The sequence below is a fragment of the Aptenodytes patagonicus genome, chromosome 10 (genome assembly GCF_965638725.1).
Source record: "Aptenodytes patagonicus chromosome 10, bAptPat1.pri.cur, whole genome shotgun sequence".
In the NCBI taxonomy this organism is placed as follows: Eukaryota; Metazoa; Chordata; class Aves; order Sphenisciformes; family Spheniscidae; genus Aptenodytes; species Aptenodytes patagonicus.
In genome coordinates this window covers 18,474,091-18,499,975 of record NC_134958.1, presented here as the reverse complement: position 1 = coordinate 18,499,975, position 25,885 = coordinate 18,474,091, and the positions used below count along the sequence as shown (strand labels likewise).

At 38.5% G+C, this 25,885-nt stretch overlaps 1 protein-coding gene across 11 annotated transcripts in view; it reads left to right on the top strand.

Moving 5' to 3' along the window:
* OTUD7A (OTU deubiquitinase 7A) overlaps nt 1-25,885 on the top strand; it is a 181,465-nt gene that overhangs the window by 115,283 nt on the left and 40,297 nt on the right. For 10 of the 11 annotated variants that reach the window (XM_076348353.1, XM_076348354.1, XM_076348359.1 and 7 more), the window contains 2 exons: nt 17,329-17,511; nt 20,600-20,818. The exons of the other annotated variant lie outside the window; for it this stretch is intronic. In XM_076348353.1, the coding sequence (XP_076204468.1) occupies nt 17,329-17,511; nt 20,600-20,818 (402 nt within the window). The remainder of the gene's footprint in view (nt 1-17,328; nt 17,512-20,599; nt 20,819-25,885) is intronic. 11 annotated transcript variants of the gene reach the window in all.

The window sequence follows — 25,885 nt, the reverse complement described above, 5'->3', positions numbered from 1 at the left end:
CAAAGATTGCCTTTTTGCAATTACAAACAGCAGCATATGCAATGTATCTTTGGCCAAGTTTGCTTTAGTATTGCACAGGGAGCTTGTGGTCAAGTCTATGCTCAGTTTGATGTTTCAAAGTTACCAATTCTAGAATTCTGTGCAGTTGCTTAACTGTTAAGGAATTCAGATTTCACAGACTTAAAATCTTAAAGGCATTATTTCAATGGTATGAGAACTTTGTCATGCACATCTGAAAATGGATGTGAATGCAGACTTTTAAAGCTGCATCAAAATTAAAAATGGGTTTGTTTTTCTTAGTTCTGCCTAAGAAATTAATTTTATTTTCATGACATTGCTGTGTCTGCATTTAGAAAAGCCTTATATCTGTCTAATCAGCCATTCATTGGTGGATAAAATTGCACTAGAAATTGCTTAGTTTGTGTTTGTCCAATGCACAATTTGTGTTTCATTCCTACTTTTCAAATACTACTTACTGAGTCTGAAAGGCCAGTTGTAGGTTACTTGCTATTTGCTATTTCTGTGATACAGCTATGGGAACTTACATGTACAGACGTGGAGAAAGTACAAGGAAAGGTATGTGGAGGCAGAAGGGGCTTAGCACTTAACAGCATGTAGACCTACACTTTAGTAAGTCATCTGTCTTACTGTTTGAGTTTCTTGAGGTTTTCTTGAGTATTGTAAAGAACCTTCCTTCCATTACAGTTTATTCTGATAATTTGGTAGATTTATAAACAGCCCATTTCTGCTGTTAAAGAAAACTTTTGAAACTTGAGATTACAATCTGATACATCGTAGAGCTATGTGTTATGATTGATTCAGTGATTTTTTTTCATTAAATTGTATATAAATATTTCAAAATTAGGGCCTTTTCCCAACTGTTCAATATAACAGTGGTGGTATTTATGACTGGATGTATTTTGTAAACGTACACCGTTTGTGTTAAATAATAATTAAGCATAGCAAAGAATGTTAGATTTATAGTCATGTAGATTTATATAACTGGCATATTGTAAACGACAGATTTTCAAGCAGAGGTTTTGATAGCACAAAATCCTTTACCTTATTACTCATATGCATCTATTAAAGATATACAATCATATGAGTAATCAGAGTTTATTCCACTCTCTAATGTGCTATGGATGCTTAGTAACGCAGTTTAATGAGAGCTTAGAATGACCTTATAGCTTTTAAGTGTGAATACTTTTCTCTACCACTTCTGCCCCCAGCTTTTTTTTTTTTCCCCTTGCTTTTGAACATCCCAATAACTGCATGCCCACTTCTACAATGAGAACCCAAGGTAGCTGAGATCATGAGAAAAATCCTTTCGTGGGGATTATGTACAGCTAACCCAAACAGCATCTTATCTCTCTCAATTCAGGAGGCTGCATCTACCCTTCTCTGTACTAGTATAAATTCCTTCTTGTGCCCACAGTGTGCCTGCATGCCTGAGCAATAGCTGAGTGAGCTATTTCTGGGCTGAATTCTCCAGATGATCTGTCTCCACGTCAGAATCTGTCTTCCATAAGAAGCTGCAGTACTTTGTCCGCTCTGTTAGTTGCTTGTGCATAGAACACTTCATGCTTGGTTTTGGTTGCTTGTTGTTCTTGGTACCTTTCTGTACTTTTTATACTGAAGGGCTTTTTCTTCCTATACTCAGCACTCCTTGCTCTCTTTGTCTGAATGCTGTCCTGGACCACACAGACTACTTCCATCATTCTTTTCAGTTGAAAGAACAGCTTTCTACCAGCTCTGCCAAAATTCTTACCTACTATTATGGCTGAATTATTAAAATGGGAAGCACAGTCCTTTCAGCCTGGTTATGATTACAAGACTTTGCAATGTTCATTCTTGTTGTTTAGGACTCCAGGGAGGACACTTGGTTGGTAGCTATTTACACCTTCGTCTCTAATCTTGCAGAGACTTTAAAGTAAACACCCAGCAGGAATTACCTTTTGAGAGCCTGCACATCTACGGATAAGTGTCCTCAAATTCATGGCATCTCCAAGACATCATAAATCCTGATGTTTTTATGTTAATAATTACAAGTCAACCAAAGAATGATGAGTATGTCCCTATGCAAATAAAAGGACACCAAAAGCTATTTGCTGACTGTACCAGATAATAAATAAAATCGTGGGTTGGGGAGAATATATGAGCACCACATATGTCAGCAAATTATAGAGTGGAGAGAGTGACTGTGACAGTTGCTTGGCTCTCCGAGTAGCATTTGACTCGGGGGATGTGAAAACTGGATCTGACATTACGCAGTGTGATGGTTCAGGAATCAGGTATGCTTGAAGCAGATCACTGTGTCAAAAACATCTGCTACAGACCTGCGGACCTGAGATCTTGTCTCTGTGCACTTTCATTCAGGAGGAAGGAAGACTGTAGAAGTTTGTCTCTGCCAAAAAAAACCACAACAGATTTATTCAATCAACCTGCCTGAAAACAAGAGCATTCCCATCACTGTAAATCTTACTCGTAACAACCTTTCACATGATTCCTTGAGAGGAAGGCTTCATTTCGAACTAGCAGTATCCAAGAGCAGAGTGTGACCCTCTGTATCTTTTCCTAAGTTTAAAAACACTTTTAAAAATTGCATTCAAATCTCATATTGAATCTTGTGCATCAGGACAAGATTATAACCAATTCTTTCCTCTTTTTTTCTTTGTATATTCTTCCAAAATATATTACACCCTATTTTTAAACTTACGGTTGTTGCTATTATTATCTTGTCTTTCATGAGGAACTTACTAGCTATAGGAAACCAGATAGTTGAAAAACAATCAGATACTTTAAAAAAAGGACACAGTTTGGGACATAGAAGGACACAGTTCATTCTGTATTATTGTAAAAGAGTTTTTCCATTAAATGGAAGCATTCTGTGTTTTCATTAGATTAGCTTAATTTTTGAAAATAGGAAGTCCAGAAAAGCAGAATATTCTGTAAGAGTCCATTTGTATGTTTAAGGTTGTAGCAAAACTCTACATCGGAATGAGGTCCTCTGTTCTACTCAGTCTTCACTACCTGGGTGATCCGCTTCTGATGCTGTTTGATTGTACAGGTCACCAGTGCCACTGTTTCAGGTCTTTCTGCTTTTGATACCCATTTTCTTTTCCCTCCATTTTATTTTTCAGTGATTAATTGTTTAGCTCTTGATTGCTGAAAATATATACTCGGCCTTTAATCTCATTCATAGATATTGTCCTCATACACTGATATATATCAGTGAAAATAATTCTCCTTAAGTGCTAGTAGTTGCATTCTTTGAAAATAATTGTGTTCAATATTGATTTTAATAGCCAACATTTTCTCTTGATGTTTCTAGTGCAGCACAGGAATAATTTATGGGGCAATTTAATGTGGATGTATGAATGAATTAAAAAAAGGATAAAAAGTATGTGAAAAATTTTATCATACTTTCAGTTTTCCCCCTTGATTCCAGTTAAAAAGAATAGAAATCAGTGATCTGAAATCTTTTTACTTCCAATAAAGGCCAAGAGCATGCTCTTGCCTTGTGCTGTTACATTTATGAAAACAAAAGCAACTTAAAACATTTTCATGGCCATCTGGTATAAAACTCTAATACTGGTCTTCTATATTTATAAAGATGCTTACAACTATTTTAAATTAATTGTAAATTAATATTCATAAATTTCAACTATGTATCATCAGCTCTGCCAATTATATGTTAGTGGATTGTACACATTTGCTAAACCATTTGTTTCTTAGAAATGTTATTTTCCAGCTTCACTTTCATTTTTGGATGATTACTTCCAGAGTCTTTCATCTGTTTCATTTCATATCATATCTCTTTGAGATATTGTTCACCACTTTCTGAGGGTTTTACCTTATTTGTGTGCTCCCAAGAACTGAAAGCATACTTCTGTATGTGAGATTATGTAGAGTAGCTATTACATTTTGTGAAATTTCACTGGGTCTCCATTTTAAGATTATTTTTGTTTTGCATATTTACTAACCAACTTTTCAGATACCCTGTTGACCTTCTTCCTGTTCACTAATACATGTTCTTTCAAGTTTACTTACTTTTCCTAATAAGCTGATTATGGCTGAAGGTACTATTTCCACTATATTTTTTTAAACTGCTCCTTTACTGAAAAAGTTGGCATCCGTATCTCTCAACCTTTGCTGGTCTTTACTACTGTTTTTCTTTAAATTAAATGAGTTACGATTTCTTTGAATTGGTGTATTATAAATCATCAAACGTCAAAAGAAGCTCAAAAAAACTCAGTAGTTTTTCATTCCACAAATGAATTGCATCCACATAGTCAAGTCCAAGGGAGGTAGGTACCTACTGTTTTGGCCATGATTGCAAATTCTTGAGAAATCACTGGCTGGGACAGTTGTTTATCAGTCCCCTTGTGGAAACAAAGACATCATGAACCTCTACAATTCTGCTGGAGAACCTGAAACTCTTACTTCATTTGCTCTTTGTGACCTGACCTCGAGTGCTGCATCTGCCACTTAAATGGTTTTTGTAACTTCGGGTTTATGCTATGCGTTCAGTAGATGCTTTTCCTGAGATTAGGGCTGATTGTTCTAGGAAGCATTTGTCATTATTCTCTTACTTGCTGATGTCAATGCCTCAATTTTCAAAAAGGTGAACAGATCCTAAATTTCCAAATTTAAAGCATTGAAAGGAAGTGAGTCTAAAATGAGCCCATTTCCAAACTTTTTTAGGTAATTTAATTTTTCACTTTAAAACTAACCTATCAATTGCTGTGCAAAAGAACTGAAAGAAGTGTGATGTGAGTATTATCATAATAAATTATATACCAAACCCCAACTCCTTTCTCCCCACCTGTAACAGAAAAACTGGAGATGTTTCAGACATGAGAACTAGGTGAACATAGCCGAAGGTGGGGAGAGCTGAATGGAAGGTTTAGTATTGCTTTTTGCCTTCCTTTTAGTTTGATGGAATGAAAATTTGCTAAGTTTGGGCCATCTAAATGCTAGAAGATTTCCATTAATTACCCAGAGATTTGGATTTCAGCCCTCACTTAATTTTGAGGATAACAGGGGAAAAAACAAGCAAACAAACAAACAAAAAATCCTAATTTTACTTAAAACCAGGCTAAAATAAAAGCCCGTGCTCAAGCGGTTAATATTGACAGAGCAATTTGACAATAAATGTGACCCAGGGGAAAGAAACAACAATCTCAGCAAAATAGTTTGAAAAGCAGCCCATGCTGGTAGGCACGTGTATCGCTGCTTTGTGTGGGATTAAGTTAGGATATGTGTTAGATTAGTGTCACAGGAAAACATGAAATGAGCTGCAAGACTCTCCAGATGTCATCTTTGTATATGCATGCTTGTTAATGGCAGCGAGACCCAAAGGCACCTTGAAGTGCCTTGAAGTGAAAACTTCTTTGCCTCACTAAGCTTTGGGAAACTTCTTAAGCATAAACAGATGGGTCTGCATGGTAGAGAATTGATTTCTCTTCAGCTGTGTTTGATTTCCAGCTTCCCCAATACCCAGGAATGAGGAGGGCATGTCTCTTTTCCTTCTGGATAGTCTAAGCTGGCACCTTGAATCTCCCATGCACAGAATAGCAGTAATGCTTGAGTTGTTAGGTATAACCTACTTAAAATGTGGCCTAAGGCAGAAAGAAAACCGCTAAAGAAAATAGTTTAATCTTTAAAACAAGTTATGCTGTATTTGGTTTACAGTGCCAGGGATGTAGGTGTGGATGAACTCGGAGGTTACTAATAAATCAGTTAGAAAACAGCTTAGTTTTCAGGAAGCAGCAGGTGTGCGGGCAATGACCACTTGAATATAGGGGGAAGGCATAGGATGAAACATTTTAAAATTCCAACAGGATAGACAACCATCAGGAACTGGAGGATTTGTGAAATTCACTGGCAATATTAATAATAATATAATAATAATAATAATTAAAAAATACTGAAAATTAACAAAAACATAAAAAAGAATCCAAACTGCATCAAAAATAATATATTTAACTGAAAAACTGCCCTTTTACTTGTATAAGTGGTTTCATTTATTTCTATAAATGATGTAGTATTTCACCATTATATAAAAGTAATTGCTGTCTATTTCCAGCTTTATATAGCGCTTAATTGAGGTATACGTAGTTCACCATTAATTCAGAAATCAGGATTTTGGCTTTCTAGTCATGAAATGTATGCGGTAAAGGAGACTGACCCCGTGAAAAATGACAGATGCAGTAGATACACTATTCTTTGAGGAGATGTCTATATAAGCGGAATTCAAAGAAAAGCATGTAATTGATGGAGGGGGAGGGAGAAATTTACAGTACTGTCATGTGATTGAGTGTACAAAGCTAACTCCCCAAAAATAGTCTCCTCTTCTCCTCTCCCTCAGACAGTTCCTCTTTTAGTTCTCTTGTGGAAGGCTTGGCAAAGGGAAGAGGAAGCTGAGCTGCTACCGATGTCTCGTTACATGGAGATCAAAATTGTCATTTCCAGATGTCTGTTCAGCTTTGAGTGACTTTGCATTCTAGCAGAAAATGAGGCGAATGTTAACAAAATGTCCTTCCTACGTTATTTTCCTTTGAGAACATGGACCAAAATTAAATCCTGTTTTAAAACCTATGGGCTAATTTTATCCTAGTTTTGTGTATAAGTTTTTCAGAAGGAATAAAGCTGGTCTTGAGTTCCTCTTCTTATCTTATGCCTGTTAATATTTGTTAATCTGCTTCATGTCAAATAGGAAGAAGTGACTGCATTTAAACTGAACTTGTGGATTGCTTTATTAGCAGTTGGTTTGTAAGAACAGACTTCCTTACATGGGAAAGAAGCTCATGGTAGACTTTGTATCTTAACAGATTGTCAAGTTTGGGGGATTTAAATTTATATATATATACACACACACATATATAAAAAAAAATTAATCATTGTGCACTGGCCTAGTGGCACAAAATGAGGATCATTTTGTGTTGGTGAAAACTAACAATCAAGCAATAATCTTGAAAGACAGAAGCTGCTTATCATTTCTCCAAATGCCTTTCTAGCATAGTCACCTGAAGCTCCTAGGTTTAATAAATAGCTTGTATCCAGTAAAAGATCTAGAATTATCAATGCTGGCAATAACTGAGGAAGTAAAAGAGCTTTTGAAGTTGAAGCTGGAATGACTAGTTAGTTGATAACTCTGCCTTGTGCCTGTAATCACAATTTTAAATATTTGGAGAGAGTCCTATGGAAGAAAAAAGTCCTATGAAATCGTGAGGGTAAAATGTCAGAACTGTTCTAGTTCAGAACAGTTAATTGTAACTTCACCACCACATAGAACTATAAACATATGCTGCCTTAAAAAGATAGAAGTATAGAAGTTAGTCAGGTTCAGCCGAGGCATTTAAATAAAGGCTTCTGCAAAGATTTGGACAAGATATTAGAATGATTGAACAATGTCCCTAGTTGTATAAAGGTAATAATATTCCCTTCTGGTCCTAAATAAATTCAAGATTGCATATAATTATTGGCAATTGTGAATCCTCTGAACCAACATCATCTCACAAAACATCATCCTCCCAGATACACAAGTATGCAGGGAGAATTCCTGTCAATGACAAAATACATTAACCGTGCTCATCTTTTAATTTCTGTTGTGGCAAATGTGGACGTTTCCATTTCCCAAATATACAGGATATCAAAAGCACAGAAATTAACTTTAAACCTAGACAGGACAGAGTTGAGGTTGGTAGGAAAAGGAAGAATTTCAAAGGCTTTCCTCTGTTTTGGGAGAGCTAAATCAGTTCACAACCTTCAGGCCTTTTTGAATTCTCCTGTACAATTGAATACCCATGAAACCCCAGGAACAAAAATTGTTCTTTTGCTGCAGTTGGCCGTAAGTTGGTCTATCTTAGGCACTTCCTTGTTGATGAGGAGCCCTTAATGTAGAATTCTTGGGGACCTGATTATTTCAAATGATTTCATCTCAGTATAAAAGTACACAGAAGCATGAATCCCAGTAGATAGCAAGAGATCATCATAAATGCATTAGCCTGGAGTGTTACTTTCTGTGTTGGCTTCAAATTGAACTTACAGGTCCATTTCATCAATCGTGTCTTGATATTCAGTGCCTTCCTCGGGTTGGTTATTCTTCTCTACCTGAAAGTTAGCTTATTGCCCTCTCTGTTTATGTTGTCCCATAGTGGCTGTATTGCATTGGGTCAAACTGATGACTTGTGAGTCAAGATGATAACACTTGTACTAGATTTATGCTATGAAACATTGTGAGGACTTGTCTTGTTCAGACCTAACTGTAAAACTCTTGAGAGTTTCTCATTTCTCTCAGCCTTGCAGCCAACACTTTCAGCTAAGAACTCTTTCCTGTGTTCTTGGAAGGAAGACGTCATGATGTAGAGATTCATATTGTTTTATGCTTTGACATGCATAGCTGCTCAAAATCTAAGCTGAAAGATGGCGCGGAAGAACGTAGATGGAATAAGAGCCCTGGATTTTGTGTTTGGAAGTATGTTATACAGCCTGTCAAATACTGGATTTGTGTCTGGTCATTTGTGAACATCTCAGATTGTACATCCTTACAGGTAGTTTTCACCCTCATAAGGGGAAGGACTACATGAATCAAGCATTCCTGCTGAAAATTCTCGTGCCTGTTTAATTGATCTGTTACTGATTCACAGTATAGTCTCATGTAAAATGCTGGTTCCGTTAAATGGGCTGAAAGGGGAGATGATGTGCCTCCCACCTAACAGCTGATGCTTTGTATTTGTGGGACAGCTGCTATGGAGTATTTGAGTCACAGAGGCATGTTCTCTGCAGTAGATTTGAAGGAGTTCTAATGATTGGGATGATATTGAAAACGAAAGTTTTGTCTGCCAGCAAGACTTTTCCTGTTCTGTGGGCAGGGACGCTTTGTTGTATTTTTAATTTTTTTTAATAGAGAGGGTTTTTTTTCCTGTGGATGCGTTGCATTAGCTTTAGGAATAGAGGGATTGTAATTTTTTTCCAAGTCGCTAGTAAAAAATACAGACAATGATAGTGAAATATTTAAGAAATGGTGGCAAACCCCTTGAAAGTTACATTGCTGGTACTGGTTCTTCAGTAGTCTCTCTCTTTTTTTAAAAAAAGTTCTCTAAATGGTATTGCATTCAAGCGTGAGTTTCACTAACAACAAAAACGGCATTAAATGTAAAGTAGATGGGCAGATATTGTACCCGATTAGAATGGTTAAAAATTCCAAAAGGTGTGTCCATTTTAGTTTTACTGCCATCTCACCAAAATACCTTTTTTTACTTTCTTGTATTTGTCACATTGAAAAATGGCGCGCTCTCTTCCTTTCATCTTAGTTTCTTGTTCAGTTTCGTTGTCTTTTTGTGCTTCTGTAGAACTCATTTTTATTTTCTGAAATACATCATTCTGTAATCTTGCCCAAGTTGCTTTCTCTGTGAGCTGTGTAGCATTTTGACTTCTTTTCTTTCCTTTGTTGTTTTGTGAAAGTTTCACATTAATTCTTACTGGATATTTTTATGGCTTCTGCTTCTTAGATATATGCACCAGCAGTTCGTGAACTGTAAACACAGGCTGCATCGTAATTTGTTTAATTCTGTCTAACCTTCCCCTTCTGCATCCTTTTTCTTACATGTTTTTGGTCTTGCTTAGCTTTCGGCAGCATTTCCTGCCCCTTTTAAAATTTCCTTTGCTGAAGTCCTGTGTGCATGTTGTTGCTGCAAGTTGCCCTTCGTTGCAGTCCTTACTATTTAGATCTTTCCTAGTTCCCCATCACAAATTGCATCCTTTCTAGCATTTTGTTTATCATTAAATCAAGAATTGCTGGTGACCTTTCAAATGTTCTTTTTAACATATTGGAGTAGGTGGATATTTGAAAGCCTGGGGGGGGGAGTGCTTTATAGTTGCATGCTATTCCTACTAATTAATGATAAATGTCCTCTAGTTTTATTATATCTAAGAAGTGAAAGACAATACATTTATTAACTGTTACAACCCTGCTAAGCTATGCTGTTTTAGCCAAAACAATAAAAAGCAAAAAAACCCGAAGACTAAATAATAGCATGTCACTCAGGTCTTGCTGCCTGAATATTATCTGCCTGAAAAACGTAAAATCTAGTATCGGTGCAACTAGCGTAGGCTGCTTAATGGGTGCCTGATTTTTGTTATTAGAGAGTACGAGTTGTGATCTGACAAAGCATGTGCTTAACATTGAGCAAGCAAGGATTACTCATGTGCTGCAGAGCATTAAGAAGTCACTTTCTCCTCACAGCACAATCAAGTTGAAGACTTGACTAGAGAAAGACTAGGTTAAAAAAAAGATGGACCCTCATTCTCCAGAAAAACAAGGGTGAATGCAGCTGTCTAAGCGCTGTGAAAACTATTGTAAAACCGGAGTGGTTGTAACCGTACTACCTTTATGAAGGCAGAGCGTATTTCTCATCTAAAAAATTACAATATGTGATAGTCTTGAAGCAAATGGTTTAAAGCAGAAGTCCAAAGTCTAGTGCTCTTGTGCTTTCAGATTTCAGCTTTCAAGCTGATCAGCTTATTAAAATGTGAGTGAGTTGGAAATATATCTGTTAAACGAAAGAAATCAGGACTTTGTCAGGAGGTCACTCTGAAACTTTTCCAAGAGAGCTTCCAATAGAGAGCACTATATAGTTGTATTGGTTTGGGTTTTTTTAAACTGTGCAATATATTATTTTATTTAAAACTCAACAAAGTGGTGATATTTTCAAATAATACCTGGGCAAACAAACCCTTGCTGTCTGATAGTACAACATTTCTGGTTCCACTCAGGCAAAAGTAATTACGTAAATGTTTCATATTTGTTACAGTGCTATACCATGTGTATGTACATAGTGCATGGATCCAGTGTGGTGGATGATGCAGCCTACATGCAGCTTGGGGCAGAACCAGATATGCAAAAAAACCAGCTACAGGAATATTTCTTGTCCTGTGAAGTTTACTCTGGTGTGGTTTGACCTTTTCATTGGCATGCACCCACTTTCCTTGCTGCAGAGTCTGAGGAAAATCACAGTGTTTTATTCTAAATTTCTGACTAACCTCTGACTAACCTCAGTAATTTGTCCGTCTAATTCCTAGTCTTGTCCCTGGGCTGGTTTTCTTGCTAGTGTGCCTCAAGAAGAAAACAGTAGTAGTCAAGGCTAAATATAAAAATTTAGGTCTTAGTCTTTGGTTTCTTTTATCAAATGTTTTCTAAGGAGAAGATGGTGTCCACAGGTTGAGAAGGACAAGAAGGCGAGGTGGAAGGGCTGGGAAAGGTGAAGGAATGTCTTCTCTGATCACAATGTGGTCAGTCCTAATGAGGTCTCCTCAACCTTTCCCTCCCTCAAAAGCTAGATTTAATAGCAAACAGCTTTCCCCAGTGTTCGCTAAAGATGTGATGCCCAAAGAGCAGCGTGCCAAGGTGAGGATGCACACTCTGTGGATCCTGCGGTAGTACTCTGTATAGAGAATGCTCTTGATCACCACCTCCTTTTCAACTTCTTTCTAGCCTGGGATTTGGAGTCCAGTGAACCTACCACAGAAAGCCCTGGCACTGGACACTTGGCTCTCATCCCCTGCCCTTTTCTTCTACTGTTGGTGCTTTTATGTCATCCCAGGTTGAGGCGCCCTAAGGAACGCTAGGCTTTTTGGGTCCAGGACCAAGGCCTGGGAAAATTTTATGTCTCTCAGCTTGGTCTCAGAGCATTAGATCACTGGGAAACCCACTTCTGAACAATTCTTGGACTCTTCGAGTTGTGTAAATAGGGCAGAGGTGGGGGCAGGGGGAAGCTAGTCCTCTCTGATGATCAGGAAAAACTGAATCATCTGGAATGCTTCTGAGGTGAGTCCTACTCTTGCTGTCTTTAGCATCTTTTTTTAACCCTTTACTAATCCAGTTTGAGGTGGTAAGGCAAAAATGGATAAGTGGCTGCTTAAATTATATATTGTTTTATCTAAGTCTTTGTTTTTTCTTCAGGCTGCCAATGCCTCCTGTTGTTATTCAAGCAACTATTATTTAGGACAGAAACCTCACAGCATAACTGAGTTTATTTTTGAATTTACCTTTCATGTAGATGCCTGCTGTCTCTGACACTAAACATCAGTACCAGCCCTCAGTCAGAGTGCATCCTCCATTCCTTACTCAGCTGCACTTTTTTTTTGTTTTGTTGTTTTTCCTCCACACTAGAAACACTTGGTTTTAAAGCAGAGACCTTTCAGTCCAGTTAAATTTTACACCTGCTGACTCACATAGCACATGCAGCTGTTCTGGAAATAATTGTTCAATAAGAGTATTCTTTCTGTTGAGTTAGTGAATTAATTTGGTTCCAGCATCCTGACTATGATTCACTACCTGTGTTTTTCTAACCAGCTTTGTGCTGCTCCAGCTTTTTGCTGACTGATGTTCTCTGACCATTCGAAACTTAAAGCCTTTCATGTAAACCTACTGTGTCAGTGCTGCTTTGGAGCAATTCAGTTGCTACTAACTGATATGGTGCTACCAGTGACTTGTCATCTGATGTGATTGTGTGTACTGAAATAATGTTGTTATGCCCATGAAATACCTTTTTAAATACAATAATATGTCATATAAACAAAGAAGTTAGCAGTCAGTGAACAGTAGGGTGCATCAGATAAGTAACAGTAAAAAAAAAAACACAACAACCTGACAATCTGAAAAATAGTCTTGTGTTGTTTTTGTCCTTCAGATTGCAACAAAAAGTCTTAATTGACTTAATTTAGTTGATGAAACTATGCAAAATAGATTAATTACCTGTTGCTTCTCCTTCAGCCTTGCGATGGAGGGCATGTCAATGCCTATGTCAGGTGTAACCTCTGTGGGATAGGAAAGATTGTTCCTTTCTGTTGAGGGCCTGTGCAGGAGACGGCAGTTAAAGAAAATAAAAAAGGTGTGACAGAGTAGGGACTTGTGTGAGGAGCAGAGTCTAGGAGATTTCAGAGAAGAACAGGGAACAGACATACAAACAGAACTTAGATAATAGAAAGAGTAAGTCTTTTCTTACAGAGGGACTGTATGCAGTCTGCTCCAAACCAGAAGCCTGCTGAAACTTGTTGGACGAGTAGCAAGACTGGAAGGCGGGACCTACCCCATGAGGCATTGGGGGGGATATGTTTGATTTCAATGTTACATGGATTTATTTTTGTCATTTCTGACCCAGCGTACCTCAGGTTTTTTTCTTCTTTCAAAACTTAGTTTGGAATGTAATAAGATACAGCTTTAGAAATTCAAAAGCTTTTGGTATGCAAAGTTTAAAGGAGGAGAGCTAGGCAGAGTTAGCTCTTATTCATCTCCACAATCCTAAGCCCCACTAGTTTCTTCAGTAACTTCCAGCTGAAACTTTCTCACCTGCCATGTCACACTGCTATAAATCCTTTTCAGATCATCTGCTCTGGACATCTCTGAATTTAATAACCTTTCTGATTTGTTCCCAGCTTGTCCATTGCTTCTGCTGTCCATTTCTGTGGTCCAAATCACATCACACTTTTTATTAGATCTGTTTACATATTTTTTTTATTTTGCACTACATTAGATTTTTGTACTTACTTGTATTTCTTCACACAGTGTCTTTTATAAATGCCTCTGTTTTTTTCCTCTCTTCCTTTCCCCTAATTCTCTTTGCTGCCTCCAGTTTCCTCTACTTTGACTTACGAATTTTCTTCTTTCATCCTCCCAAACTGATGAATTTCTCCTCTTTTTTTATAGGCAATGGGAAAAACAAAAGGTCTGTCATTTGTATTTACTGTGAAAATATAAACCAAAATGAGAGGAAGCCTTGGCAAAGGGGGCAAGCTTACGTGTTTCCAGTACAGAGTGTAGCTGTAACACTTATGCTAGTCAGTTAGGGTGGCTAATATTCAAAACCACTATTTCATGGAGATGGGAGGATGCTTAATATGTTCTCTAATTTGGATGAATTTTTTTCTTGCATTATGATGCTTGGAGGCTCCAGCGAATTTGGGGAAAGTGAGTCCAGTAATCATTTCCTGTGTTGGTTCTCTGAAGTTTAAGGCTTTGGTGCCGATTGGTGATTTTGTTCAGGAGATGGGGACAACTCCAGGGAGATGGAGAGATTTGAAAATAAAATATTTCTATGTAAGATACACTTAGATATCGAAATTTTATTTTATGTATAGTTTCAAGTCTGTATTAGAAGTTCAGTTGCTACATTGTACCATGGAGCGTAACTCAAGAGTCACTATGCAGTTTCGTTTTAAGTGCAACACATTGTGAGCCTAGTTTCTGAAGGCTGACTGTAATTTTTATGAAAGAGCTTCTATATAAGATGATTGTATTTGGTCTAAAACTAAGGACAGTAGGATTTCTGTTAGTCTACTGATTTTCTGCTTTCCTATTGCATACATCAAAGCCCTGTCACACAGCAGCCACTGACAGCACGTGCGCAGTGATTTTTGTTAGATTTCAGAACTTAAACATGAAAATATCTTGAGCAGGTGACCTGTAAGGAATACCCTGACACTAGAGAAATGCTGTCTGTGTTCTATTAATATAGGTCTGTTACTCAAGGATCTGTACTGAATAAACCCAGGTTGCTGCTGGGAGTCACGTAGTGCTGGACTTGTAGCATTGCCAGTACTCGGATAATACTGTTTTGTTTAAACCTACATTTCCTAGAATTATATTTATTGTCACTTTCACTTTTAAAAAAAAGGTTTACTTTATTGTCCTCATGGTTGAGCAGAAGATGTAAAAAACATATTGTAAGTGCCTCCTCCTAAAAACAGGACCAAAGAAAAGCAATCCCTACTCCAAACATTGATATGTGATCACATCAATCTTGGGAACACACTCATGATTCTTCGATGTTTGGGTTGGGCAACTTGATTCAGATGAGAGAGAGAGATATATATATATAGTTAGAGTAGAGCCCTGACTGGATTATAACCATTGAATCTACATGGGATTTTTAGAAAAAAGATGCTGGCAATAACTCAAGTGCTTGTTCTAGGATCTCTGACAATTTTCACTGAATTTACATTTTGTCCTACAGGCTTTCTAATAGAAGATTACAGCATAACATATATAACGATTCCATATCACTGACATAGTGGTTTATATTATGGGCTACTCAGGATGTATAGAACATTCTTGCTCGGTGATACTAATTCTCCTTTCACAATTTTGTTTAGTACTTCAAAACCTGAGATAGTTTAGCTCAACCCTGTAGGTAACAGCTGTTTGTGCTGTTTTTTTCCTACTTCAGTTAGGTTTTTGTTCTTCACAGAAATGACTGTAACAGTAAAAGACTTTCCTTTATCTGTATAAAACTGCTTTGTACTATTTTTAGCTTATTCTCCTTTGTGTAAGCAAGTAAGTTATATTTAACTGCTACTCAGGTAGTGTAGCTTCTCAAAGTATATAAAGTGACAACCTTTTATGGTGTAATAAATGATGTATTAGTCAGAATCAGGTTACTTTTGAATTTCCAGAAAAAGTGCTCATGGAATACTGTGAAAGTCTCATATAATTAGTGGGGTCTTTTTTCTTGCTATTAAATATTTGTAATTTTCCAATTAAAACCAAGTACTTGGAGAAAGCTAGGACATCTGTGTATTTTAACTTAGCAGAATTGTTTTGAAAATAACATACAAACATCTCAACATTTTTTTCATTATTATTTTTTGAGAGTGACAAGTACCATTTCACTACCTGTACTAAACAGACTTCTTTATCTCTGGATATTAGCCTGCGTTCTGTTGTCATTGGTCATAGCAATATGATGAAGTGGGAGCTTGGAAGCAAATCTTTTAGAGGATTCTGTATTGGCAGGTTCCATGAGCAGCTCACACAGAAATGGAACCACACTGACCGAATCCTCTCACTGCACGTTTTGTTACAAAACACTGTCCTATATTATCTGCTTTCTAAGAGACTCTCAAATTAAATCTCTGAGAGAGCAAGTTCTCTCTGATGTATAAGATAAAAGGATGTAAAGTATTTTGCATTTGCATTCTAGCTGCTCCGCGAATAGGAAGATAAGAAAGTTTCTCTCTCTTTTGTGCTATAACACTAACAGTCATGCCTTTCCATCATTACTGCTAATTATTATTTATTATTAATACAACTGTACAGATGTGAATTATTACTGCCTCATTATTTCATGTGAAATTCTGTGGGATTTAGTGTTCATCTGAAATTGCCAGTTTCTGGAGCCATTTGATCAGAATCCGAGCAAGGGAAGTCCTGCCGTTGATTGCCTTGTATGATAAAATGCCTGGATTTGTGGATGAGAGGAGAGTAGTGGATACCTTTTACCTCAACGTTAGCAAGGCTTTTGACACTTTCCCACAGTATTGCTATATTCAGGTTAGGATGTTACAGTCTGGGTGGGTGGACAACTAGATGGGCAAATAACTGGGCAGAAAAAAACCTGGAGGTCTTGGTAGCCAGCAAGCTGCACATGAACCAGCCGTGTCACCTGACAGCTAGGAGAGCCAGCAATATGCTGAGTTACATCAACAGGACCACAGCCTGTAGACTGGGGGAAGTGATTTATACCTCTCTACTCAGCACTTATTAGACATCTGTAATACCGTGCCTAATTTTGTCCCCCACCCCCAGTCCAAGGAAGACAGCTATAAATTGGATTGAGCTCAGGGAAAGGCTACAAAGGTGGTTGGGGGCTGGACCACAAGTCTTATGAGGAGAGACTGAGGGAGCAGGGCTTGTTCAGGCTGGAAATGGGGAGGCTTTGAGGGGATCTAACAGCAGCCTTCCAGTGCCAGTAGGAAGGTTATCAAGGAGTCTGAGCCGGGCTCTTCACAGTGGTGCACGACAGGAGGACAAGGGGCAATGGGTATAAGTTGAAATGAGAGAGGTTCAGAGTGGACATAGGTCCCATGAAGACAGTCAAATGTGGAACAGTTTGCCCAGAGAGGTTGTACAGTCTCCATTCTTAGCATTTTAAAGACCAAACTGAATAAAGCCCTGAGCAATCTAGTCTGATCTTATAGCTGACCCTGCTTTGAGCAGGAGGTTGGACAAGAGTATTCCTGAGGTCTTCTCCAATTATGATATAAAAAAACCCTAAAATAGAAATTTAAAAAAAAAGACATAAAAAGATTTCTGTCTTTGTCCATTTGCTCTTTACTTTCAAGGTGTTTATCAACTGTGCATTTTTGTTGCGGGAGGAGTGCTTGTAAAATGTTTTATCCAAAGAACCTCTATTCCCTTGCCGATGCTTTAAGAAAGAGCGATTCCTCTATTTAGGTTTATATTTTAAGTGCATATGAAGATGGTTTCCAGGTTATCAATCTGGTCACATACAGGTGTGAGCAGAATGTCCTTTTGCTGTTTGGCAGGCAAAAATTGGGACTTGACAGCAGCTTTGAGTGACTATGAGCAGCTCCGGCAGGTACACACCGCCAACCTGCCACAGGTGTTCAATGAGGGCAAATGCTACAAGCAGCAGGAGCCAGAGCAGCCTCCCCAGGTGATGAAGGCTGAGAGACCCTGCCTGCAAAGGCAGGATGACATTGCTCAAGGTAAGAGCTCTTCTCCAGGGCTTCTGCGGACAAGCAGCTTTCTAGCTTGTCTGCTTGCAAGTTGTGCTTGTCTGCAGAGAGTTGGAAGTCATTTGCCATCAGCCTGTGAACTGTCTCATTGTGATGGGATTCACAGAGCTGCTGCTGGACCCTACGTTTCACGTTTCAGTTGTCACGAGCTTTGCCTCAGTTCTGCACGTTAATTTTTAGTGTGTGATTAAAGTACAAAAATACATTGTCCCCAAGCAGTCTTGTGGTACATATAAAAGGAATTAATTAGAGGGTGTCACAGACCACTATTGTATGTAGTTTTCTATGCTTATTGAGACCAAAAAAAGGTTAAAAAAATCCATATTTCAATCTTTGCATTCTTAATCGCAGTATGTGATTAGGGTGTATGAAATCTATGAATAACTTTTAGCTTTAAAATTTTGTTCTTTTATGGTTCCACAGAAGAAAGGACAACCTCCTATCCCCTGCCAAATAGAAATTGAAACCTTAAGAAAAATGAGTCGACTACCTCTAGCAGTTGATTTCTGGTACAGGATGATAAGCATTAGAATTTACTTTTTTGTTTGCAGACCTTTTATAGATTTATTTCAGATCATTATCTCTCTCAGACTGTTGGAATGCATTTTTTTTTTATTAATTTATCAAGGAGCTGTGGTTTGCACCGAAATAAATCTACAAGTCTGACAGCTTGTCATGTAGGGAGGTAATAGCACTAGCTTGGTGATGCCTTTCTATACAGTCATTAGAAGGAACAGAGAGTCTTCCCTTCTCCTGTTGGCTCTTCCCTCCTATTAAACAGGAAATGGCATCAGTACTTAGGAGCGTCAGTAAAGCTTTTTTAAAATTGGTAACTTCCATCGGTAGAAAAGGTACTGTAGTGCTTGTTACGACTTTTCAGAAGCACTGAGTACGAATAAAGGGAGGAAGAGTAGCACACTGTAGTTGATAAAACTGTGTCCCTTCATCCTCATTAGGGTATAGCTCACTCTAAAATTCCATGTTATTAAACTGCCCAGCTTACACTGAAATGGCCATTTGATATTTTAGTGGGTGTAGTAGGTAGTGTGGGGTAAGTCTGGCTTTAAATGCCTGGACTGACAGTAACTTTGCTACAAGTTCAGTGCGTAACTGACAACTTGATGATCAGAGAGCCATCTCTGACTGAAACGTGAAGCTGGAGTGAGGAGGATGTTCAGGGAGGAGCAGAGAAGGGAAAGGAGGGTCTTGTTACGGACCAAGTACTTGGAGTAGAGGATGCAGCCAACAGGCGAGGGCTGGACCGTGGTGGGAAGGGGTGATGGAGTGGTAGCAAGGGGGTGTCAAACAGAGATGCTATCTTATACTTCAATTCCCCTGTTTAAAAGTGATTTAGCTGAGATGTACAGGGAGAAGAAATAAATGCAAATGTAATCAAACCTTCTGTCTCCCCACCCCCACCCCAGTTTAGGATATTTTAGGGAGTGCAATTTAGCTCTTAAAATTAGAAAAGCCTTGATCCATTAGAGAAACAAAAGTTCACAAACTCCAGGAAAATTAATTTTTTAATAACCACTAGTCAGTTTGAGATGTTTTAAAAACACTATTAGCTTAAGTGATAAGCTGCATTTAAGTAAGCTTCTTTGTTAATTTCTGCAGGCACAGAAGTACAGGAACTTCTTTTATTTTAATACAGCATTGTACATGTTTGAGAGTTGATCGCTAAAGGCTAGTTTATGGTAGTATTCATGAAGCTACAGAGGTGAAGTTGCACCAAATAGTTTTTTACAAAAGCTTCCAGTACAATAAGGTACCCATTTCCAAGGAAAATCAATGAAAATACTATCTAACTTAACATGACGTAAATCCCACCAGGAAGCTTTCTGCATATTCACAAATGTAAGAAACTCCATAAACCTGGTGTCAACTCCCTAATACAAACTCAGTAAAATGCCCGGGAGACTTTCTAGTATGAATTTAAGATAATCCCCATTGCGAAGGCTGGCTAGAGAGAGCGCGACTCAGGCAGAAGACCTGAGGTCAGTCTGTTTGAAGCACAGAAGGGCAGTGGTACTGTGGTTCTAAGGAGTGCCACTTCTCAGATGCAGAAAGAAACTTTATGCTGAATGCTAAACTTCTGAGAGAAAAGACTAGTAACTTTTGATGAACATAAATTTTAGGCAGCTACAAAACGTTCATTTCAGTTTTTAAAAATATAACTAGGAGTACAGGGTAGAAACTAAGCAGAAGGAAAATATCTCTATCAGTTTTGACTGAATGATTCATGGTTTAAGCACTTGAAGAGTATTTCTGTTGCCCATTTGCTGATACCAGAACTGAGGCCGTGTAGTAAAGTGAAATGATACGATAGTACTATTTTTTCCCTTTCTTAACATTCTAATGCTTATTTTGCTTTAATGACCCTTCACTGTTCCTTCTATAGCATTTGTCCACAGAGAAATTCAATAAAGTATAAGATCTTAGCTCATAGTTGTTTTGATAAAATAATGCCTTCTTTTGTACCAGGCTTGTTAATTTCATCATTCTTTTTGAACTATGTATTGTTCCTTGGATCAGGAGTTTAGAAAACACATATGCATAAAAACTGAGTTTGTCTTAAATTCAGCATAATGATGTTAAAATTGCTTCCAGGTGGATTGTTCTGAGATTATAACTGTATGGCACGTTTGATATGCAGTGATTGTAGAATGCTGGATTTTTTGATTCACAAGAAGTCAACTTAAATTGAGAGTTCAAAACATTAATTCATTATCATCTGTCTTCCAGTAAATGTTTTTTCCAATGCATCTTTGGAAACTTAAGATACATTAAAAAAATTTTTTTATAGAAATACTTGTCTTTCATATCTCGTTACTTTTACTGTTTATCTATTTTGCTGGAAGGAGAGTTCCTACGACTTGCCATAGGGATCCATAGAAAGAACTCAGCAATCTTTTACAGTAGGGAAATAACACAAAAAAGGTAAAACAAGAAGTGGAATAAATTCCTGAGTGAAATGAATGGGCATTCGCCAGACTTGGTGTTGGCTGGTCTTTTACGTAGTCTTCTAGGCTATAATATCTCTTTGGTTTCTCTGCAGAAAAGCGTCTTTCCAGAGGTATTTCTCATGCCAGCTCAGCCATAGTCTCCCTTGCTCGATCACATGTAGCAAATGAGTGCAGCAATGAACAGTTTCCTTTGGAGATGCCCATCTACACATTCCAACTACCAGACCTTAGCGTGTACAGTGAAGATTTCAGAAGCTTCATTGAACGTGACTTAATTGAGCAGGCAACGATGGTTGCTTTGGAGCAAGCAGGTGGGTAAATACTTCAGATGTCAGCAGCTGGGCAATCTGATGCTTTGGTTGACGTTTCTAATCATGCTTCATTTCTGGAGCTTGCGCATCCTGCATGGGAAATAAATGCCAGAGAGTAAAAGCAAATACTGTGCTCCTTGCAACGTGACACGTACCCTGATCCTCTATTTCTTTTAAAACGTTATAGAGAAAACTGTCAAATTTACTTACTAAAACAAAGACATTGAGGGAGGAAGGAAAGGAGGACTGATGGGGAAGTCATGCAATAGAGAAGGACGTGAGTCTGGATGGTCAGAGGGGGTGGGTACTTCCAGTTCTTGTGAGGAAACTACATTGCAGTGACTAACAAAGGAAACATCTTCAAGTTCTGTTGCAGCTTGAGAAAATAGTTTTCAAATATGTATTTTATGGATTGATTATTATTTTTGTAATAAGAAACTAAATAATTTTAAAGTAATACTTCATTATTGCCATGGGGGAAAAAGTGAAGAAATTTAAAATTAATTTTAATTCGAATTTATTAGTAGTTTAAAGTTTTAAGTCAGTTTTGAAAGATATGGAGAAATGTATTTAAAATCAGTATCTGTGCCTTACGAAATAGCAAGTGTATTAATGAACCGTGAAATGAACACATCTATATAGTGAAATCCCCAACTCTGGTGATATAAAGGAGTTATAAAATCAGATTTTATGGCTGCCTGTGGAATATCAAATAGCCAGTTGCTTTTTTCTGTTGATTGCTATACTGGCTTGTGTAATGCTATGTATTCATCTGAGAGTTCATTCTCAAAACTCGGTGCATAGTCATACTGTGTGTGTTCAAACTGATAAACTGTTGCTTGTTATTATTCAGGGCACTGCATCATAGTATTTAGGCAGGACCTCTGCTAATCTGGTTTCACACTGAGTACTTATCATGTATTGTCATATGCTCATTTTTTGGCTTTGGTATTTGAAAAGCAAGACATACTTAGATAATAGCATCAAGCAGTAAGTACTTAAGGGGAAAAAAAAACAAAACCAAACAAAAAACAAACCCCCCAAAAACCCAAACAGTATTCAGAAGGCCTTCTTCTGGAAAAAATAGCAGTATAAAATAATGCAGGAATGCTACCAGGCAACTATGAAGTATGAAAACTGTCAGTCACCTATCAAGAAAATATATCTAGTTTCTCTAGGAACCAGCTAACACAAGAAGGACAGGGAAAAAAACAGGATGGCTCTTCCTCTGGCAGCTCTGCCAAACACCGCAGATTCCACAGGGCTATCAGAAAATACCTTGCTACAGTATCATTGTTGACCTACCTGCTTCAGTGGAATTACAGCCTTTAGAGTCAGTTAATGCAAGAGTACAAACTAGAGGATGACAGTGGTTTTCTGACCTTAAAGTCAGGGAATATGTGAAGTTAGAGCTGACTTCTAATTCATACAGAGCTGGCTGGCTTTGAACTTGAAATAAGGCTGCAGAAACTACTGAATTTTCTGCCTCTTAGCATTCCTCTCTCAAATCTCTCTGAAAATTAGGATAAATCATTTATTCTTTTCTTCACGTTACTTTAATTAGGGCAATAACTTGACTTACACTGGAAAAGTCCCTTCCTCCCCAGAGCCTCTTGCATCCTGGAAGGGAGGGCGTTTTGACCATTTGAAGCGCTTGTGGGTTTGATCGCAGGTATTCTTGTAGCCTACGTAGACTTAGTTTACTTATGTGAGCATTTCATTCAAATAAACTGGAACTTCCTGGGAAACAGTTCTTCAGTTCAAGTAAGTTAAACAGATCAAAGAGTGAACGTTTAAGAAAATCATGTAAGACTTCATGTAAACTGACCTTTTGTCTCCATTTAAGACATAAAGATACTCAGTTTCCTTTTATTTCCTGCCTATTTTAGACATATAGTTGTCTGAAATGAAGAGAGTGAATTCATAGGAAAGTCACTTAACATGAGACATTTTATTGTCTCCTACCAACAGAGGGCCCAGTTTGACTATGGTTTGGACAATGACATAAAAAAATTAACAGAGAAGGTGCATTCCCTGCAAAGGGCCTAAAAGCTATTTCAAAACAAAACAAAACAAACCGCACAAAGGACAGTAGCTTCTGTAGCTGAGGTTGGGGATATTGTTGAAGGAAAAGAGAGATGTGTGCTTGGGTTTAAGGGCGTGAATTTCAAGAGAAAGGAAAGAAAAAAAACCTGATTAGGCAAAAGGAGGAGGAACTTTGTTAGGAACATAGAGTTGCTTGCTACTCACAAAGCATAGATTGGGAGAGCAAAATTACTATTAACAGACTGTCGCACGTGTTGTCTGAAGCGGCCGTATGAGCTTAATGTCTATAAAAGCCTGTAAAGTTTTTATATTCTCTTTTGCTATGCTTAGGCACTTGCTACCATTACATCTATATGTGAAAGGATGTTCAGGTTACAGCCTACCTCTATAGAAACTCAGAGCAAAGTTCCCGATTTACTCAGAAATGCTGTGTGAGATTATAAAGGAAAGGCCTAGATAAAGGCAGTATGATTTACTCACTCTCTGCTGCTGCAACGTATCCTCTACTTGTGTGATTGCTTTCTGAATATCCTCTTAGATATTCTTAGAGGATAGAATTCACCACATTCATAAAAGCATTTTGGGGTTTTGTGCATCTTATAAACTCCGCTGTTCATTATTGCCTGAATTGGAATGCGGTCAGCCTGTAAGCAATGTGCAGACTGATCTCTGAGTGCTCTTGCAGTGATCAGTGTGATTCTTCGACAGAGGATGGCTCAGATAGTGACAATATTAAATGAAGTCTGTGTGAAAGGAATTGTATAATTCTAAATATTTTGCTGCAGCAAGTTGATTTTCATTATATACATGTGTTCCCCCGTGTGTTGTTAATCTGTAGGCTGACACAAAGATATTATGAAAACTTCTGCTGTACTGATTAGTTCAAAAAACCATAGCATAGGCAGAAGAATGGCTGGTCTAACACGGTGTTTTTAATTAAAAGAAAAAAGTTTCTATTGCAGTGCTGAAATATAATTCAATACAAAAATTAAAAGTAAACTGTATGAACCTTCAAGTATACTGCTTTTCTACACTGTTTGTTCTGTGCTCAGGTTTGTGTTTTCTATGAAGCATTTTATACAGCTACAGGCAATATAAACAGTAATATGTTGTTAAGCCTGGGTTTCACATCCCCAAAAACAAATCCACCAAAATTCTGGAAATACTTGATTTCAAACTGTTAAAAATTAAGATTTGTTAAAGAAAAATTGATGCCTTTTCAGGTTGTAGAAACATTTTCTTATCCCAGAATTTTTAGCAGATTTTTACACGGTATATGCAGGGTGCTGGGATGGCAACCATTATAATTACAAGAGAACTGTATTAATTTCCTGATTTCCAAACTTTTAAATGCATGCTTGTGTAATTCAGTTCTAATATGAATGAGAAATATTGTATCACAGGGTAGGATGACATGCAGTAATATCATAGAAAACCGACTGTCTCGGGTTATGAAAGAAACAAATGAAGAAAACCAGTAATACTGGATCTGCAGTAACCTGCAGGTAATGTAACCCAGTATCGGTTATCTGCAGCCAGTTAGGCCTTGTCATATATTTCTGTGCCATCTTATTTTGTGATCTTTGATTTGCATTCTGGTCAGTAGCTTCTGTGACAGTCTGTATTGCTTATGCATCAGGCTAAACGAGAAGCGTTTACTTAATTGCTCAGTTTTACTTATTTCTACATGCACAGCTGAACATTAGATTTCAAGGACATCAGTAAATATGAATAGCCTTGCAGATGCTACAGAGAAATCGTCCGAGCAGCCAGGGATCAGGTTAGGAAAGCTAAAGCCCTGATAGAATTAAATCTGGCCAGGGACGTCAAGGGCAACAAGAAAAGATTCTATAGGTACGTCGGGGATAAAAGGAAGACAAGGGAAAATGTGGGCCCTCTCCGAAAGGAAACGGGAGACCTGGTTACCCGGGATACAGAGAAGGCGGCGGTACTCAATGACTTTTTTGCCTCAGTCTTCACCAGCAAGTGCTCGAGCCTCACCGCCCAAGCCGCAGAAGGCAAAGGCGGGGACTGGGAGAATGAAGAGCCGCCTACTGTGGGAGAACATCAGGTTCGAGACCATCTAAGGCACCTGAAGGTGCACAAGTCCATGGGACCCAATGAGATCCATCCACGGGTCCTGAAGGAACTGGCGGATGAAGTTGCTAAGCCACTATCCATCGTATTTGAGAAGTCGTGGCAGTCCGGAGAAGTTCCCACTGACTGGAAAAGGGGAAACATTCCCCTTTTATAAAGGGGAAAAATTCCTCATTTTTAAAAAGGGGAAAAAAGGAAGAGCCGAGGAACTACAGGCCAGTCAGTCTCACGTCTGTGCCTGGGAAGATCATGGCACAGATCCTCCTGGAAGCTATGCTAAGGTACATGGAGGACAGGGAGGTGATTCAAGACAGCCAGCATGGCTTCACCGAGGGCAAGTCCTGCCTGACCAACCTAGTGGCCTTCTATGATGGAGTGACTACATCAGTGGACACGGGAAGGGCTACAGATGTCGTCTATCTGGACCTCTGTAAGGCCTTTGACACGGTCCCCCACAACATCCTTCTCTCTAAACTGGAGAGCTATGGATTTGATGGGTGGACTGTCCGGTAGGTGAGGAATTGGTTGGATGGTCGCATCCAGAGGGTAGTGGTCAACGGCTCGATGTCCAGATGGAGATCGGTGACAAGTGGCGTCCCGCAGGGGTCCGTATTGGGACCGGTACTGTTTAATATCTTCATCAATGACATAGACAGTGAGATCGAGTGCACCCTCAGCAAGTTTGCAGATGACACCAAGCTGAGTGGTGCGGTCGACATGCCAGAGGGACAGGATGCCATCCAGAGGGACCTGGACAAGCTGGAGAAGTGGGCCCCTGTGAACCTCATGAGGTTTAACAAGGCCAAGTGCAAGGTCCTGCACCTGGGTCGGGGCAACCCCCAGTATCAATACAGGCTGGGGGATGAAGGGGTGGAGAGCAGCCCTGCCCAGAAGGACTTGGGGGTACTGGTGGAGGAAAAGCTG